The following is a 20,987-nucleotide window of genomic DNA, read 5'->3' on the forward strand; positions in this document are numbered from 1 at the left end:
ATTGGGGGAATGCCCAACCAATGACTGGCACAACTTGAACCCACCCCATGGGTAAGCACCAATACCTGAAAGTGACAGGGTAGGGGATGTGAGGGTGGGACTGGGAGCAGAAGAGGGAGGGAGCTTTGGTCAGGATATAAAGTGAATAAATAAGTAAATAAATAAGTAGGAAAACAAGAATATGAAAAAAAGGGCATGGTGAGGACCATCCAGGAGAAGTTGGAGAAGGATGTCAGAAGTAGATATGATCAAAGACACTATACATATTAATGAAAATTTCAAAGAATAACTTTAAAATATTTAAAACGGAAACTTTACCTTTTAAAAAGGGAGAGGAGAAAATGAACAAAATAAATCAGAAGGGGAGTTACTGACTCAAAGAAGGAGACCAGAAGGAACATAAAACATAGGAACAGGCAAGAAAATGAAGCATGAAAATATGTAATTTGTACAAACATTCTGTATTGAAACCCATTACTTTGTGTTCTATTTTTAAGGACACCTAAAAAATTAAATAAACTAGAAAATGCTATATAATATGTAAATTGCCTGTACCATAGCCCTAGTTTTAATTATTTTCAGTTATATTATTTTATTTATTTACATTCCCTTTATTATCTCCCCCCCCTCTGTCCTGCCTCCCACAGTTCCTCATCCCATTCTTCCTCCCCCTTGCCTCTGAGTGGGTGTTCCTCCCCACACAAGGCCTCTCCCTTCCCTGGAGCCTCAAGACTCTGCAGGATTAGGCACATCTCCCACTAAGGCCTGACCAGGCTTTATTTGTGCCAGGAGTTTCACATTGGCCTGTGTATGCTTCTGATTGGTGGCTTAGTCCCTGTCAGCTCCCTGGCTCTTGGTTAATTGACATTGCTGGTCTTCCTATGGGGTTGCTTGCCCTTTAGCTTCTTCAGTCCCTCCCCTAATTCAACCCTCGGGATCTTGGGCCTTAATCTAGTGGTTTGCTGTAAGTATCTGTATCTGTGTCAGTCAGCTGCTGGTAGGGCCTTTCAAGGGACAGCCATGCCAAGTTCCCACCTCTAAGTACATCATAGCATCAGTAATATTGCTAGGCCTTCATGCCTTCCCATGAGATGAATCCTAAGTTGGGGTAGTCATTCGACCACCTTTACTTAAATCTCTTCTCCATTTTTGTCCCTGCAGATCTTTTAGGCAGACAATTCTGGATTAGAATTTTTGACTGTGGGTTAGTAAATAACCCTGTCCCTCCACTTGGGGCCCTGTCTATATACTGGAGGTAGGCTCTTTTAGTTCCATATCACCAATGTTGGGCACTATAGCTAATGTCACCCCCATTGTGTTCTTAGGGTCTCTACCTCCAGGGTTTCTGGTACTTTCTAAAGGGTCCTCCCACCTCCCACTCCACAAGGCTGCTTATTTCCATTCTTTCTCTTGGCCATATAGGCTTCTCTTCTGTCCCCTTCCCCTATACCTGATCCTGTTCCCACATTCCCCTCCCCCTCCCCTCTCCCACCCAGGTCCCTCCCTCTCTCTGCCTCCCTGCATTATTTCCTTCCCCTCTTATAAGTGGGTTTGAAGCCTCCTTACTTGGGCATTTCTGCTTTTTACACTTTTTTACTGTCTGTAGGTTCTATCCTAGTTATTCTGTATTTTTGGCCAGTACACAGTACATCAGTAGTGTATACCATGCCATGCTTGTTTTTCTGGAACTGGGTTACTTTACTCAGGATAATATTTTCTAGTTCCATCCATTTCCTGCAAAATTCATTATGTTGTCATTTTTCAATAGCCGAATAGTATTCCATTGTGTAAATGAACCACATTTTCTGTATCCATTCTTTGGCTGAGGGACATTTAGGTTGTTTCCAGCTTCTGGCTATTACAAATAAATTTACTGTAAACATGGTGGAACATGTGTCCTTGTGATATGGTGGGGCATCTTTTGGGTATATGCCCAAGAGTGGTATACCTGGGTCTTCAGGTAGAACTATTTATAGTTTTCTGAGGAACCACCAGATTGATTTCCAGAGTGGTTGTACCAGTTTGCAATCCCACCAATGGAGGAGTGTTCCTCTTTCTCTACATCCTGGCCAGCATGTTTGGCTCTCGCTGAGGCCAAACCAGGCAGTCCTCTGCTGTATGTGTTTCTGGAGCCTCAGACCAGCTTTTGTATGCTGCCTGTTTGGTGGCTCCATGTCTGAGAGATCAGGTCAGTTGAGACTGCTTGTTTTCCTATGGGGTCACCCTCCTTCACAACTTCTTCCAGCCTTTTCCCAATTCAAACACAGGAGTCCAATGTTTGGTTGTAAGTATCTGCATCTGTCTCACTCAGCTGCTTGTTGGGCCTCTCAGAGGGCAGCCATGCTAGGCTCCTGTCTGTAAGCATGCTGCACCCAACATTTTCTCCTTTATATTATTTGTTTGTTAAATGCACTTTTCACTAGGTTATTTTAAAAAGTATGGATTGATTTTATGGAACCTTTGTTTTTTTTAATTTTTACTATATTTAAAGTGCAAAAATAAGAATTTAAATGATCTCAAATAAATTTGGTGACTTGGATTCTATTCTTTTCAAGCCTGCAACATGGTAAAGGGCTTAATATGATATTCAATCTCCAAATTAGGATTAATGTACCTTTAACAAATAGAATTTTCCTCTTCTCTCCTTTTCTTTCTCTTCTTTGTGCCTCTCCAACATCTACCTTTCCCCCCAACAGCCACTTTTCTTTCTCTACACCATCTTATTCAAGAACTAAGGGTAGCCTCAATTTCTCAGGAATCAAATCTATAGTCCTCTTGATCTTTTCACTTCTGAGGCTTCCAAACTGAAAAGTAAATGCCTTTTAAGATGTATCTGCAAGTCTGTGAATAATATGCTGTGAGAGTATCAGCATAAAAGTATAGGATTTTGTCTTTCAACTATCAGGCACTCTATCTGAGGGCATGTCCTTTCTTAATATTTCCATCTGTCCAACTATCCTCCTATCTACAACAATTAAAAATTATATCTCATGGTACTTGCTCTTTCCCAAATGTCCCATATGCTCTGATTAGAACATTTCCATTTGATCACTCACATCAGAAACACCCTCACCCTCATTCTCTTTTTATGTTAACTTAGGAGTAATTTAATATCTCACTGGTGTTACATGTGTTTATATGTTCAAAATTCTATTAAAAAGACACATGTCTTTATCTAAGCATCACAGTGCTGTGACAGGCATATTCAATGAGCACATGCTCTGTGCATGTATGCTAAATATATTCAAGAAATACAAAGTCTAATACATCAGCATTTAATTTTTCTATGCTCTTGTATCACTCTGCGCAAAAGAAGTGTTACCTTAATCACTTACAAAAGAGATGGATACAACTATAGAAACATAGGCGTCAGTGTGTTTTCCTTTTTTAAATCCCTTTGGTGTACAAATCCATTTATGGCGGGTCTAAGAATACAAAAATCCAGCCTCTGTTCAAGCTCCCACTCACAGATACTGACAGGCACCTTACTGGGACATTCCTAGGTAACAGACTTCTCTGTACCAGAACATCTAAAACAGGAAGTGAAGCTTGCCAAGGGCCATGCAGGAGAATGACAAATGGCTTCAGAACTTACACAATGCTTCTCACTGGTTAGCACAGACAGGATGGGTGCACCTTGTTTGAGGCATGGCCCCAAGGAATATGTGTCCTGAGGTCTTCATGCAGTTACAGAATTTTGCTCTGCTTGCTGTCCTCATTTCCCTCTTGAACTAAGAATTGTATGAAAATTGTAAGGGGGTTTCCAGCCCCTCACTGGGCAGTATCTTTGGCACTCACAACAACTGTGCTTGATCTCTTTCAATCATTGCTACTGGAGCAGATTAATGACTCAATCACCACCCTAGGAAAGAATTTAGAGATATAGATTGTCAGCAGTGATCACCATCCTATTTGGAAAAATAAAATTGCTAGTGAAGCTACATTAAGACAGCTTTTGTTACTGGCTCTGATGGAGAAAAACTTAGTGAGCAATTTGAAGTTCAGAAAGGTACATGATTCTGAGTTAAGCTAGGGACATTCTTCAGGGAAGAAGAACAAAAAAGCACTGGCTGATGTGACTCTCACCGTGGCTGGATTAGTAATAATTGATTTCTTATACCTCAGCTTCCTGATATAATTTATTAAGAATTGTTAATGAGTAGATTATGCATTCTGAGGATTTAAACAGATATGACTGAATTTTTATTACTTTTATATTTTTACAGTTCAGTCATTGTCCCTCTCCTAGTTCCCCCTTCCACAGTTCCTTGTCCCATTTCTCCTACCCCCATCTCTAAGACAATGCCCCCCACACCTATGACTGATTTTTTATAAAAGTTTAGATTTGTGATTGTTTTAAGATTGTTACAAGATTACTTTAAAAAATATATAATTAAATAATTACTCCTTTCTTTGTAACTGCAAACTGCTGCCTGAGAAAACTATTTTCCTTGCTTATACTTTGTTAATCTATAACAAGTTGCTTAGTTATGAATATACGTGGGTTTTGGAAATGATTTGGGTTTGTTTTTTTTTTTTTTTTACCTATACTACCTATGTAATGTTATTTCTTATAAAGGTATTAGGGAACATACTGCATTATTTGTACTCATTCACTAGAAGGAAACTAAAATATAATCACATTGTAATTTTATTCTGCTTGAAGGATTTTGCTGTGATAAATAACCTATGAAAAAAAATAAAGTATGGGTTTAGAACATGGTTCCCTCCATCAACTATGTGTATGTATGTACATATGTAATGTATGAGAGTATGTTGGGACTTTGTTCCTTCCACCTTCCAAGTATGTGTGTATTTGTGTATATGTACATATGTATATGTATGAAATGCTCAGAGCTGAGCTGGCTTGTTGGAGCTTTGTTCCATCCATTATATGTGTGAATGTGTATGTGTTTGTTCGTATGTATGTATGTATGTATGTATGCACACATGCATGTATGTATGTATATATGAAGTTATTAGACTCTGCTTTTTGTTTCACCCACTCTGTGTTTGTGTGTGTGTGTGTGTGTGTGTGTGTGTGTGTGTGTGTGAATTTTCTCTTTCCACCTCTTTCTCACTGGCCCTAAGGAGTTAAAAGAGTTCATATTTTCTTCACTGGCCACAGAGTGTCAGCCCTAGTAAATTAAGCTTTGTTCCTTCAGAGAAAAGTGCTGAATAATTCCTCTAATTGCTGGCTGCCATTAGCAGCAGCCCCTATCAGTATCTGGACTGAACTTCATCAGCATCTCTAAACACCAACCCCTATCAGCTACCTGCCTTGTTTTACCCTCCCCCCATGGATGCCAAAGCTGGTAATTGGCAGAGGTTGCATCAAAGAGGTTCCACATCTTACTCCTCACTCCCTTCCCTCCTTCTTGCTGAAGAATGGAGAGTCTGGCTATAGGGTTTCACACTGAACTTATCCCATCCCTCAAAATGTATAAGAAAAAGCTACCTCATCTACCACACAGGCTCCAATTTTCTTTAGAGACCTCACCATGCAGGGGACCTGACCTCTTATTAGGACTCATGCCCTGCTATTGCTTTTCTAAATATGTGATCATGAATTAATAATGATTCTAATATATACCATAATCTGTCTCAGTGTCCTATTGAGCAACCCTGTTCCATCCAAAGCCTAGCAGTAATTGAAAGATTGGTTTCTTTGGTTTTAGTCTTTTGTTTTTGTGTTTAGAGAAATGCACATTTGTGATGCTTTATTTATGTACATAATGGGAATAACCTTAGATGTCAATAACAGTGGAGAAGCAGGCTGACACGATCATTCTAGCCAGGCAGCTAGCTAGCTAGCACACTATACTAGCTTGGCAGTAGCATCAGGATTGCTAATCCCATTTATATCTACCTCAAAGCTGAAGAAGAGCAGCACTAGTGAACTCCAGATAAATTTGCAGCCAGAATCTAGCCTTACCTTGTTATATATGAGGCTTTCACAAATGTAACCACTGCAAGTTCCATATGTGCAAAAGGTCTATCTTATATGATAGATGGTTCAGTAGCAAGAAAAGCATTTGCCTGTAAGTATGATGACCTCAGTTTGATCACTGGAACCCATATAATAAAATTGATTCCTGTAAGTTGTCCTCTCACCTACATATGTAGATCATGGTCTGTATTTGCTCATGTGTGTACATGTATATAGTGTGCAAACACACAAAATAATGCATATGACTTTCATTATTATTTATTTTTTAAGGTTATAGTATAATCATATTATTTCCCTCTCCCATTTTCTTCCTCCAAACACCTCCGTACCCTCCCTCCTGGCTTTCCTTCCTTTCATGTATGCATGCATGCATGAAAGAGTATGTGTGTGTGTCTGTGTGTATGTATCTGTGTGTGTGTGTGTGTATAATGGTACCTATATATCATTATATATATGAATACCAATTTTTTTTAAACAAAAGGAGGCCAAAAATTTTAAAGCATGGGTGAAAAGTGGGGGGCAGAGCAAGGAGAGTGGAGGGGAGAACTGGTGTAATTATATCAAAACAAAAAATTAGTTCTTTCTATGGAAAATGATATTTAATTGGGGGTATTTTATTTCGTCTCCAAGTGTCAGATGCTAGACTTCTACTATGTTTCAGAGTTCAACAATATTGATTTAATGAACTTTCCATTGAAATTAAGCTTTAGAATTGTTTTTTATCACAATCTAGTTTAGCCCAGTCCTTGAAATTTAACAAAATATATTCTAAGAAATTTGGTTCAAATATACTTAAATAAAAGAGAATTTGGCACTACCAGCCCTAAGTAACAGACAAGTGTCTTCCTAGAACCTATTTTCAAGGGATTTTCATCTATTAGTCTCAGAACATCCCCACACTTGATCATGTGGCTTATGCAATGTATTCATCTACACTGGGATAAACACATAGATTCTGACTGTTTCTATCCCGGGAAAGATTTCCTCCTGGTACACTCAGATCCCAAGGGACATTTGTGATTTATTTCCTGTTCTAGTTTTAACTTTAGGCTCTGTGGCACACTGCGTTGTATTTGCTCATCAACTCACATTACTCAAAGGGGCCCATCTTCTGAGTGTCTGACCTTGTTCATCACTCCCACAGCCTCATGTAACCCACCATGCAGTGTCACTTAAGTTACATGCTGTTGACAGAGTTCAAATCCTCCAATGATCTAAATGACCTCAATCAGATAATATGTAGCTGTATTGAATCAGAAATCTGTCCTTCCTAATACTTTCTCTTGCATGCTCTTCTTAGAGACTTTTCTATCCTCTTCCTGATGTGAGGCTGCTGACAAATTATAAATTCCTGCAGGCAGCAGGTGGATCTTTGCTGTCAGTGACAATAATATCTGTGGGAAGGAGCTACCAAAGATCTGATCTCCAATTGATGACTGGGGAAAAATGACAAGGACATGAATATGAGGCTAAATTTATCAGTTTATTTTCTTATGGAGTTTAGTAAGGTAATGAAACCAAGTTTATTTCTATTAAAATTATGAACTAAAGACAAAACCAAGAGTGACAAGAATGAACTGACCACTTTACTTTGTTTTACAAATTGTAGCACATCACATTCTGGAAAACCTTTTCCCATGTTTTGGTTTACACTGACTGAGAAGAAATTTGTGAAGGCTTTCTCATAACTTTAAAACACCAAATATCTTACCCTTGACAAAGCAATAAACGTGGCAGACATCAGATTAAGAAGCATATATGAGACAAATTAAACTTCAGTTACAGGAATATTAAGAATCTAAGAAAGAACAAAGGTATGCATACTTTCCCCGTACATAACAAAGGGTATTGTATTAGTGTATTTCCACCCACTCATAAATGCCCCACTACTCAGAAGACTGGCTGTTCTTGAGCACAGTGACAGCTATGACCAAGGGCTAGCTAAATGTGGGGTGTTCTGCCAGGTTGGGCATGGGAGGGAACCCTGCCAGCATGGTAACCAGCAGCCTCATGTCTCCTAGCTGCTCTCTCACTCTGGTTACTAAGAGCCTCCTCATACTGTCTAGGATAGTAACCAGGAATGGCATCTCTAATCTTACCCAAAACTTCCAGGACTTTCCTGGAAGTGGATTCCTCATGGGCTCTGGGGCCCCACAAGAATTCATAGGTTGGGGGATCACTGCCAGGAACCTGGCGGTATTCCACATAATTTTGCTCAACTAGCTCTTTGGTGATGAAATTCCGGGGCTCCCCAAAGATTAAGTGCCTCCTCCCAGGATATATCCCCTGCATGTGGAGAAACTGCCAGACCTCTTCCTCAGTGGCACGGTGGCCCTTCATGTAGATCATACCCAGGAGGGTCAGGATGAGACCTGTCTTAGGCAGTGCTCTCCTGCCACCCACATTTGCCCCAGGGAGTATGGGTAACTTGCTTACAAGGACATAGGAGTGAGTGGCAGGGTTGTCAACCTTCAACTCCAGACCATAGACCAGTTCCAGCTGATAGGTGGCTTTCTCCAGGATCCAGGGGAAGTGAACCTTGTACTTCCGGCTGATCAGCTTCAGCATCTCTGCCTCCACAGGCTGCTCATCCTTCTGGAACTTCTCCAGCAGATAGTGGAGTACCTTGCTGGCCTTCCTGTTCAGAGGATCTCTGCGTGCAGATTGGATGGCATCTGCTATAATGGAGACATTTGTACGCCTCTCATCCATACCTGCAAAGAAACCCTCAGCACCAACATCATGCACTGGATGGGACACCTCTAACTCAGGAGAGCTATGGGATGCAGCCTCCTGGGACCCCTGAGGAGTGCCTATATCAGGGGAGCTGGGGGCATCTCCCTGGACAAGAGCAGGAGATGCTGCTTCCTCCTCCTCCTCCACAGTGGGCTGAGCCCCCTGTGGATCAGGCTTCTCTCCCCTTGTCTGCTGCCTTTTGGCCCTGGAGCGGCTCTTGCTCTTGTTGCCTCTGGGCATGGTGCTCTGGATAAGAGGACAGAAGAGCTAGAAAGGGTCTGTGGGGAGAGAATGACACTATGTAAATATCATTAGGCAGAAATCAACTTCCCTTTGAGGACTCCCTCCCCCGCCACACACACACACACACACACACACATACACACACACCCTGCTGCTTTTCTATGGTCACCTTTCTGGATTCAAACCCTGTTTCTGTTCTCCTGTTCAGTCTGCTTTCTGAGAAAACTGTGGAGGGAATCAGAATTCATTAGGCCTCTATATTACAGACTAATTTGGGGCTTCCTATTAAAAATGAGATATTGCACTCGGACTCCTCTACCTCTTTCATAAGTTAGTTTCTATGTTTTTACATTCATAATTGTCAATTTTTGTGTGTCTGTGTTCTGACCTTTACTTTCTACTCCTTCTTTGTAATTATCACCACAATCTTCTATAGTGACAGTCTGGAGGAAATAAAAGAACACTTCACCTTTGCAGTGTCTTTGAAGATACACTCAAGACTTCTTGAGAATTAGTGAAGTCCCCTCTGATACTTTCCTAGAGGAATCCCCTTTGGGAAAGCCATGGGATATACTTCATAATGTCCCACTTCCTTATTCTCTGGTAGGAATCACATAGCATATTGACCTACCTAGGACCCCCAAAAGCTGACACAACTTCGGTTTGACTGTGTGCCACCCACCCTGCACGTGCTCCACCCACTGCGCACACCCCCCCCACCTCTCCGTGGCAGGCTCTGCATAGAGTCTCCTTGTCTTTTGTCTGCCTCCTTACTTCCTCCACCCCACTGTTCCGCACAGACTAAGTGGTCTCCATTTATACTCATACAGCTACAGTTTTCCATGTTAACTGCTCTTCCCTGACTTTCAACCTAGGCCTTCATTCTGAGACGATTAGGAAACGTCTTAGCCCTCTGGGCCTAACTGCCTTGTAGGGGACTCTCCGAGACCAGCGGGGGCGAGGTGGTGGTGGTGCGTGGCCTGGGGGTGGTGGGGGGGAGGAGGGTGGGAGTCTATGTGCCCATGATTTTTGATGGAGTACTGGGTTGTGGGCTTCGGGGATTCACAGTGAAAGGTTTCAGGTGGTCAGTTTTAACTCACAATACTCCTCAAGGCAGGAGAGAGATGGATTTCAATGGTATGCTGGGCTTCCTTCGTAGGCCAAGGCTTTATTCCTCGCAAGCACTGGAGGCGGAAGTCAAGATCTTGTACCCTCCCCCTTCTCTGCCGTGTTCCTGCTCCTCTGAATAAAGCCCCATGGAAAGAATTGGTCCAGTTCTCTTTAGTTCCGGTTCAGAGGAACTACCAGAAAACCTACAGAAATTGTGTTCATTGACTTTGTATATGGCTAGGATGTTTCCATCTAGATGTTAAATGGTGGATCTTCAACCAAAAATTTCATTTACGTTAGTCTTAAAAGTGAAGTAAAGTAGAATTATTCTCATACCAGGACTCATGCCAGTAACTTCACCATAACGTATGAATAGGTTTCTATAGGGTCTATCTTCTGCAGTTCTCAGTCTGAATCATTACATTTTATCTCTGTTGCTTTCCCTTCACCTCCCATTTTAAAACTTTGAGCTTAGGTCCCTGTAAATAATTCAGTCTAGCCTGCAGTTTGCTTTGTAGCCCAGGATGCCCTTAATTTTAGGGCTGTCCTGCATCAGTTTTCCCAGTGCTGTGATTATAAATATTCAATACCATGCCTGGCTTCATCTATATTTTTAGTGTCTAATAGATCGAACCTGTTTTTCTTTTTTGACCTAAAGTCTCAATATATAGTTCAGACTACCCTAGATATGTAATCCAGAGAGCCATTTAATTTATAACCCCCTAACCTTAGCATCTCGAGTGTAGGGGATTACAGAAATAGAGCACCAAACCTGGATTTCGTGAAGTTTCTTATCTTGCATATTTGTAGATCTCCCTTCTATTGATTTGAGGTAGACTTTCAAAATAAACCATTTTATATTTGAGAATGCTGATTTGAAGTGTTGTGTATCTTCATAGAGGTTTCTATTTTATTTTACTTTTAGTTTTATTGAAAATAGAATTTTCTCAAATAATATATTCTAGTTAGAGCTTCCCCTTTTATTATTCTACCCTATTCCTCCCAAACTCCCCTCTAAACCAGTCCTACTCCCTTTCTGCCCCTCATTTTAAAATATCAGGTTTCTAAGAGATAACAATAAAGTCAAACAAAATAAAATATAATAAAACAGAAACTATCACTTTGAAGTTTAATAACACAAACCGACAGAAGAATAAGAGCCAAAGAGAAGGCATAAGAAGCAGAGACCTGCCTGATAACACACTCAGGAGTCCCATTAAAACATTAAATTAGGAACCAATTTCTAATCTATATCTGTGTATGTATTATAGATAGATAGATAGAATCTTTCATTCTTTCAAAAATCTTCTTCTAAGGGGTACCCTGAGTTCTGACAAAAAGGATTTTATGGATATGTCACATTTACAGCAGAGTATTCCAAGATCTTTCATTCTCTGCATAATATGTATCTGTGAGTCTCTACCTTTGTTCCCATATACTGCAGAAAGAAGCTTCTCTGATGATGGCTGAATAAAGCACTGATCTAGCAGAATCTAGCAGAATATCATTATAAGTGATTATATCACTATGCATTTTTCTTTATTAGATCAGTATTATTTTTTCCCTAGGTTTCTGGGGTAGTCTCAGAGTCTTGGTCACCAAAGCAGTATCAGGAACGGGTTCCATCTGGTAGAATGGGCCTTAAATCAAATGAGATTATTTGTCAGTTACTTTCACAAGCTTTGCGACACCATCAGCCTAGCATATCTTACAGTAAGGGAGTCATTGTAGATCAAAGGGTTTGTGACTGACAGCTCAATTAGGTGCAACATAATCCTGGTATTTGAAACTTTATTTGGTAACAAGAGATAATCATTTTGGACTCTCTCTCCCCCATTATTTGGCAGTTTCATTTAGATCCCGTGTGTGTGTGTGGAGGGGGATTATACTGTAATTAGGTTTCCATATTACACCTCAAAAGACCCTTAATTTTAGCTGTCTTCTCCATATCCCCTGCCTCAAACCCTACATTCCTCCTTCTCCCCACTTGAACCTCCCATTCTAACCCTCAATCCATCCACAATCATCTATTCCATGTCTTTTTTCTAATGAAAGCTATATGTTCCCTTTAATCCCTTCCTCTATACCCAACCTCTCTAGTTAAATGATTGTGTAATACTCTATTCTCTAAATGTAACACATTTTATCTATTGTACTGTTGAGGTACATCTAGGTTGTTTCCAATTTCTGGCTATTATGAATAGGACAATAGTGAACATAGTTGTACAAGTGTCTTTGTGGTAAATTGAAGCGCCCTTTGGGTATATGCCCAAGAGTGATATAGCTGTGTCTTTGAGTAAATTAATCCCCATATTCTTGAGTAACTGCCATACTGATTGGGGATAACTGAATTGGAAAGACTCACTGTAATATCAGGGTCGCAATATTTCTAGTGCTTGAATATTAGACTATGTAAACTGAATAAATCTATCTAAGCCATAGAAAATTTGTACTGCATTGTGGGATTTTTAACTTTATATATTATTAAAAACCCTACAACATTTTTACATTATTAAACTTTATTTATTTTTAATTTAAATTATTTTATTTATTTACATTCCAGTCATTGCTCCTCCCTTAAATATTTCTTCTTTTGAAACTTTTATAATAGGGGGCTGGAATGATGGCTCAGTGCTTAAGAGTACTTGCTACTCCTGCTTAGGACACAATCAAAACATACATAGTAGCTCACCACCATCTTTAACAATAGTCCTAGGGGATCTGATGCCCTCTTCTGGATTTACCAGTCACTACAAACATGTGTTGCAAATACATATATATGGTCAAAACATCCATGTATATGAAATAAAGAATAATAAATCTCAAAAACCTTCCTCATAATACTTAAGAAGATATAGTTTATTGAACTATGGGTTTTTTGTACATAGTTACACAGCAGTCAGACTTTGAGACCTACTGTGTTTAAACTATGTAAATTAGTATTAGTGAAGGACTGGTATTAATATTACAAAATACGTGTTTTCAGTTTGTACTCTGACAACAAAACTCTAAAAACAATAGAGATACTCAACTTTAAAAATTATGTGATTTCATAGATTTGGCACATAATGATTAGTGCTGGTTGTCAACCTGTCAGGATTTAGAATTATCTAGAAGACAAATCTCCAGAATACCTGTGAGAGATGATTTATGTGAGGTGATCATCTGGCTATGCCAATGGGGTATTCTCATTATTAGATTAATTGAGTGGGAAAGACTCATTCTAATTTCAAGTGCCACCATTTTGGGGGCTTGGATATTAGCCTACGTAAACTGAGTAAAGCTAGCTAAGCCATAGCACTGGTCTCCCTCTGCCACTAACTGCATATGCGATATGCTTAACTGCCTCAAGCTCCTGTTGCCAGGATATCCTCATCATGATGGACCATAGCCTTGAAATGTCAGTCCAAATAATACATTCTCCTTGAGGGGCTTGTTCTAGGGTGTTTTACCACAGCAATAAGAAAAACAACAAATATGATGTAGAACTTTGAATTTAGTGAAGATTTTAATGCACTTAACTTGAAATTCACCTCTATAGACATTCTTTAAATCTTCAGTTGGCTTTTGAGCCAACACCTGACACTCAAAATGAGATTGAAACAGATGAGGATTTCTCCACTTTTAACTCTGACCCCGAGGAAGATTTGAACAATATACTGATGTATTTCTTTCTTTGTTCAAAACTGTTAATTAGGCTAAATTCTCAGTACTAGCTAAAAAAAGAAAAACTAAGTAAAAATCAGATTCATTGAAGTTATATGCTTTTTCCTGTTTCTGTTTTTATCTTTTAATTTTTTGTTATAAGATAATACAGTTGTGGGGGGTGAGGAGTGGTAACATCTTTTAGGAGATAGGGGAAGAGGAATAGGATGAGGAACTGTTGGAGGACTGAACAAGAGGGGGATAAATGAGTGGGCTGTAAAAAAAATGGATTAAAGATAATTTAAACAATTAAAAAAGGAGGGGTGGAGAGTTGGGTCAGTGGTTAAGAACACTGACTGCTCTTCCAAAGGCCCTGAGTTCAAATCCCAGCAACCACATGGTGGCTCAAAACCATCTGTACAGCTACAGTGTACTCATATACATAAAATAAATAAATCTTTTTTAAAAAGATTTTTCATCAATATATTTTATCTAGGCGAAGGTGTCACATTTATGGACAGTGTGGCTTTTCTCCTTGTCCTTGTTGGTATCTCCATCAGGTTTTAAATGTAAAACACCTGTATAACAAAGTGTTCAGGGTAGATACAATGATCATGGCAACCTGAAGAATAATATGTGTGCTAACATCAGTCATCACCCTAAAGTTTACCAGAAAATAGAATTTTTCTTGTAACCAGGAGCTGCCATTATCTTGCTTCTTCCAGATTGTGGTCACTCCTTAGTACAATCAGGAACCAATTGCCTGTAATCTCTCACTGTAGGAAGCATTAGTAAAGGTGGGTCATTTTATATTTGGAGGCTTTTAGTCACGTCAGTCATTCTCATGCAGAATCTTGCTGCTGTGAGATAAAAAGTCTTGCCAACTCTGTACCATATGTTGAAGATACTTTCTTTTCTTCACTATGTTTTTGACATGTCTTTTAAATATTACATAGTTGAAGTTACATGTACTGGACTTTGGGACTTGTATTTTGTTCCATTGGTATACATATACATTTTTGGGGTAATACCATATTTTTTTATTACTATGCAGTTCTTTTTATTCAGGATAGTTTTGGCTCTCTTGGGTCTTTTGTGGTTCTATATAATTTTTAGGATACTTTTTTTTCTCTTTCTGAGAAGAATGAGATGGGCATTTTGATTCGATTGCACTGAATCTGTAAATGGCTTATGGGAAAATGGTCATGTTCACAATGTTGATACTACCAGTCTGTGACCAGAGGATATCTTTCCATTTTCTAGTGTCTTTATCTCTTTCTTTGATGTTTTAATGTTTTCATTATAGATGTTCTTCATTTCCATTATTAGATTTATTTCTAAATATTTTATTTTCTTTAAGACTATGGTGAAAGAAAATGTGTCTACGAGTGTTTTCTCTGTATGGTTGTTATTGATGTATAAGAAAGCATTGGCTTGGTCCCCAATGGAGGAGCTGGAGGGTTGTCCAGAGGAGCTGAAGGAGCTTACAGCCCCATGGGAAGAACAATGATTTTGGCCACCCAGATGCCCCAAGACTCCCAGGGACTGAACCATCAACCAAGGGGCACACATGGTTCCAGCCAAAAATGTGGCAGGGGAAGACATTGTTGGGCATCAGTGGGAGGAATGGTCCTTGGTCAGGTAAAGGATCAACAGAGGCCCAAACAAAGGGAAACCATGGGGGGTGGGAGTGTGTTGGGTGGAGGGGCATATATGTGGAGGCAGTGGTAGGGAGGAGGCATTAGGGGTCTTAGGGGAAGGAGGAAATTGGGAAAGGTTTTACCATAGCAATGTAAATGAAGATGATATTCAATAAAAAAAGAAAGCATTGGCTTGTGAAATTTGATTCTGCTATCCTGCCAAATAGCTAAATTTGTTTATTGTTTATAGAATTTTTCTAGTAAAAGCTTGGATATCTCAAATGCATATTATCATGTCACTCTAAAACAGGGGTAGTTTTCTTCTTTTACTATTTGTGTCTTTTTAATCTCCATCTCTTGCCTTACTGCTCCAGCTACTGCTTCAATCACTATCCTGAAAAGAAATGGGGGAAGAGACAGTCAGGAGCTGGCCTGGTGAAAGACAGCTGTAGTGCCACAAAGATGAAGAAGTTTGTTGGGTAGAGATGGCAGAGAAAGAGAAGCTGAGCAGTTTGAACCGTATGAAGAGAAACAGAACTAGAGGTGCCCTGTTGGTTAAGAACAGCCTGAGGTAAGGCCTGAGCTTCCACCTTAGGCCATGGCAATCTCTGGGTCCATGCTTCTCTCAAGGGTCATGTCTATGTTCATAGACCTACTCCAGCCTGGACTTGTGTTGTTATCTGTACACCAGGTTATCAATGAAGGCTAAGCAGATGTCTGAGGTCTGTTCTATGGCCTGGAGACATGTTGATGTCTGGGATGTGGGGGCTCTATCCCTTACCTGCCACATTATAGTGGTACCATGGACTCAGGAGAGCTGACCCCCACCTCTTGCCTTGCTGGTGTGGAGATACTGAACCGGATTATGGGCCAAATAGAGCCGGCAAGCTGACTAACTCAGATAACACCCAGGCTCAGATCCAGGGCTTTGAATTGGCCCCATTCCAACACCTGCCCCATCTATGAACTGATGGACCTAGTAAAGGAGCTAGTCCTGCAGATCATTAGCCTCAGGATCTTCATGACTTAGGACAGTGGCAGGATAGCCGAGGGTCCATTATAGGTGGTGTAGCAGAAGCCAGAGGCTTTGAAGGAGGCTGTTGACTCATTGCAATGAATTTGCAAGTAAAGCTGTTTTGGGCAAAAGGCATGCCACACTGCCACTCCCAATGTCACTATGAAGTAGGATTGGTTGCAGATCTGTTTTGAAAGTCTTACAGAATTTTTATGTGGATCTATCTGACTCAGACTTCTTTTGCTCCTGTTACTTTACCTATTTATTCACTTTATATCCCAATCTCTTCCTGCCTCTTCCAGAAGCCCCCCCCACCCTGCCCCCATGTTCCTCCCTGCATCCCCACCCTCCACTCCTCTGAGAAGGCAGAGGCTCCCCAGGTATACTGCCATCCTGGCAGATTAAATTTCTGCAGGGATAAATGCATTCTCTCTCGTTGCCAGATAAGGCAGACAAGTTACAGGAACAGGTTCCACAGACAGGCAACAGCTTTTGGGATAACCGCTGCTCCAGTTTTGGGGGGACCCACATAAGGACACACCTGCACATCTGCTATGTATGTGAAGGTGGCTTAGGCCCATCCCATGTATGCTCTTTGGTTGGTGGTTCTGTCTCTGAGAGCTCCAAGGGTCCAGGTTAGTTAACACTATTGGTTTCGCTGTGGAGTTCCTATCCCCTTTGGGGCCATAAATCCTTCACCCAACTATTCCATAAAGAGTCCCCAAGCTCTGTTCAATGTTTGGCTGTGGGTCTCTGCATTGGCTTTAATAAACTGATGGGCAGAATGGCCCAGAAAACAGTTATGCTACCCTCTTCGAGATGGAGAGATGGCTCAGAGTTTAAGAGTTCTGACTTCTAATCTCTTGGAAGGCTTTTGTAACTATTTCAGTTTCCTATAAATTACTTCAGGTTGTTTATTTCTTCTTGGTTTGATTTTTGTGGTTTGGATAAATCTAGAAATTCATTAATTTCTTATAGGCTTTCTAGTTTAATGAAATATAATTTTCAAAAGTATCCCTTTATACTATTTTGTATTTCTTTGGTGTCTATTATAATATTTCCCTTCTTGTTTCTTATTATTTTGATTTCAGCTTCATCTTTATTATTTTCACTAGTTAGCTAATTAGTTAGGTATGTAAATTTTATCTATGTGTTCATAGAACCAGCTCTTACATTCACTGATTCTTTGTGTTTTCTTTGTTCCTATTTCATTAAAATTTTTTTATATTTTTTATTATTTCTTCTTGTAAGATGGAGTTGGAATTTCATTTTTTCCATATGTTGCCATTTTTACTTTTATCATTATATATTTTTGTTTCTTTTTAAATTTTGATGTTGGCATTTTGAACTATCAATTTCATTGATTTATTTAGAATTCCTTCAGTATTTCCTAGGGGATTTGTTGTGATTTTTTAATTTACATTTAGTTTCAGGAATATTTAATTTCTTTCATGATTTCTTCTTTGGCCAGTTTATCATTCAGCAATAGGTTGTAAATTTGTAGACTTACTAAAATGTGCTTGCTTTCAATTTTATATTTTATTTCATCATGGTCAGATAAGATACACAGTTATTTCATTTTAAGTGTGTAAATATTTTGTATTCCAGGAAGTGTTCTGCTTTATAAAGGTTCTCATGTGTTGCTACATACTGTGTAAATTCTTCTATGAGTGGGTCTAATAATCTATAGATACCTGTTAAGTACAGTTGATGTACAATTTTAGTAAATTTTGATCTTTTTTTTAGCCAGATGACCTATCTTCTGGAGAAAGTGGATCATTGAAGTCACCTGCTACTAATGGGCTGATGTTGATCTGTGCCTTACATCAAGAAGTACATTTTTATAACATTGTGTACATGAGTGGTTAGTGCATATGTGTTTAGGATAGAAAAATCTTCTTGGTTAACTGTTTTATTGATTAGGATTAAGTATCTTTATTTTTTATTAAGTTATTCATCACTCACACATTATATCCCAACTGCAGTTTCCACTCCTTTCTCCCCTCAGAGTCCTTTTCCTCCCCTTCGCAACCCACCCTACCCTACAGCAATCCACTCCTCCTCCTTTCCCTTAAGAGCAGGCTTCCCAGGGATATCAATCAAACATGTTTCAGTTTGTCTCAAATTGCTGGACAAGGCAATCCAGTAGGAAGAAAGGGGTCCCCAAAACAGCATAAGAGTCAGAGACAGCCCCTGTCACAGGAGACTAAGCTACATAACCATAACACGTGCAGAGGGCCTAGGTTCAATGCATGCAGGCTCTCTTGATTGTCACTTCAGTCTCTGTGAGACCCTATGAGCCCTGGTTAGTTAATTCTGTGGGTTTTCTCATGGTGTCCTTGACCCCTGTGGTTCCTTCCTTCCACTCTTCTGCAGGATTCTGAGTTCTGCCTAATGTTTAGCTATGGGTGTCCCGATCTGGTCCTACTGTTTGCTAGATGAAGTCTCTCTGATCATGGTAATATTAAATAGGCTCCTGACTATGAGTACAGGAGAATATTTTTAGGACTCATTTCATTGATTTTTGTGTATTTTGTTTTTGCTGGTCATGTTTGGTTCTTTTTTGTTGTTGTTGTTCCTTTTTTTATTTTCTATATTCTTTGTTTACATTCCAAATGATTTCCCCTTTCCCGGTTCCCCCTTCCCCTTAAGTCCCATAAGCCTTCTTCCCGCCGCCCATTCCCCAATCAAACCCCCTCCCAATTCTCTGTCCTGGTACTCCCCTACATTGCTGCATCAAGCATTTCCAGGACCAGGGCTCTCTCCTCCTTCTTCTTGGGAATCATTTGATATGTGAATTGTGTCTTGGGTATTCAGAGCTTCTGAGCTAATATCTACTTATCAGTGACTGCACTCCATGTGTGTTCTTTTGTGATTGGGTTACCTCACTCAGGATGATATTTTCCAGTTCCAACCATTTGCCTAAGAATTTCATGAATTCATTGTTTTTAATTGCTGAGTTTGTTTCTATCCTAGGCATCTGGGCAATACAGCCTCGGGTTCCTAGACCTTCAGGGCAGTTTCAGAGGTTGGCTCCCACTTATAAAATATACCTCAAGCTATACCAGTAACTGGTTGACCATTCTCACAATTTCTACACTGCATTTACTCCAACACATTTTGCAGGCAGGACAAATTATATGTACAAAGTTTGTGGCTGGATTGGTATCCTTGTAGCAAGATAAACATTCCCTCCAACTGCAGGGCTTTTCAGGTTACAGGAGAAGGCCCCTTCAGGCTCCTTATCCCCCATTGCTAGGGGTCTTAGCAAGAGTTACCATCATAGATTCTTGGGAATTTCCATTATAATAATTTTCTAGCTCATCCCTAAGATACCCTCCAATTCTGGTTGTCCTTCCTAGTACTCTGTCCCTCCATCATCCTTAACCTGATCCCTCCTGTTTCTATCCCTATCCACCCCAATCTACCAATGTTATATATTACATTTTTCCCCTTCCCAGGAAGATTCATGTGCATCCCTTCTTGAGCCCTCCTTACTATCTCTGGGTCTATGTATTGAAGCACAGTTATCCTTTACTTTGCAGATAATCTCCATTTATAAATGAGTACATACCATGAGTGTCTTTCTGGGTCTGGGTTAATTCACTTGGAATGATTGATTCTGGTTCTATCCATTTGCCTGCAAACTCCATGATGTCCTTTACTTCAACAACTGAGTAATACAGCTTAGTAGTACTCCACTGTATAAATGTACCACATTTTCTTTATCCATTCTTCTTTTCCACTTCTGAAGGTTGCTATTTTCTAAAAATGACAGTATCCTTTGGCTTACAGAAGATTTTTAGTTTCATGTAGTCCAGTTTATTAATTGTTGATATTACTATCTGTGCTATTGATACTCTCTTCAGGATGTTGTCTTCTGTGCATATGCATTCAAAGATATTTCCCACTTTCTTTTCTATCAGATTCAGTATATCTGAATTTACTTATTTTAAAGTCTTTGGTCCTCTTGGATTTGATTTTTGTGTAGGGTGATAGATATGGATCTTTATGCATTCTTCTATATTCTTATACCCAGTTAGAACAGCACTGTTCTTTCAAGATACTATATTTTTATGGTATGTATCTGGCTTCTTTATCAAAAAACTACTTTCCATAGATGTGTGTATTTATGTCTGGATTTTCATATTAAATCCATGGATAAAGCAGTCTGTTTTTATACCAAGACCATGCAGTTTTCATACTATATCTCCATAGTAGAGTTTGAGATCCAGGATGGTGAGAAACTCCTAAAGTTCTTTTATTTTATAGTATTGTTTTAGCCATCCTGTTTTTGCTTGTTTGTTTGCTTGTTTATTTTTGTTTTTCCATATGAAGTTGCTTATTTTTCATTCAAGGCCTGTAAAAATTGTGTTGGAATTTTGATAGACCATTGCATTAATTCAGGAGATTGTTTTTGGTAATATGGCCATTTTTACTATGTTAATGGTACTCATCAATGAGCATGAAAAAATCTTTCGAACTTCAGAATTATTCTTCTATATCTTTCTTCAAAGACTTGACGTTCTTGCCATACAGGTCTTCTGCTGGCTTAATTAGAATTACACCAAGATATCTTATGCTATTTGTAGCTATTGTGAATAGTGTTACCTCTCTGATTTCTTTCTTAGCCTGTTGTCCTCTGTCT

The 20,987-nt window shown here is 39.5% G+C and overlaps 1 protein-coding gene across 1 annotated transcript; it reads right to left on the bottom strand.

Annotated features, from left to right (window-relative positions):
- Positions 1–7,891: 7,891 nt before the first annotated feature.
- On the bottom strand, positions 7,892–8,926 carry LOC127674351 (melanoma-associated antigen B4-like). The gene has a single exon (XM_052170135.1). It carries the CDS (start codon positions 8,924–8,926, stop codon positions 7,892–7,894), a length of 1,035 nt encoding a protein of 344 aa, XP_052026095.1.
- Between the last annotated feature and the right edge of the window lie 12,061 nt (positions 8,927–20,987).

The sequence above is a fragment of the Apodemus sylvaticus genome, chromosome X (assembly GCF_947179515.1).
Source record: "Apodemus sylvaticus chromosome X, mApoSyl1.1, whole genome shotgun sequence".
In the NCBI taxonomy this organism is placed as follows: domain Eukaryota; kingdom Metazoa; phylum Chordata; class Mammalia; order Rodentia; family Muridae; genus Apodemus; species Apodemus sylvaticus.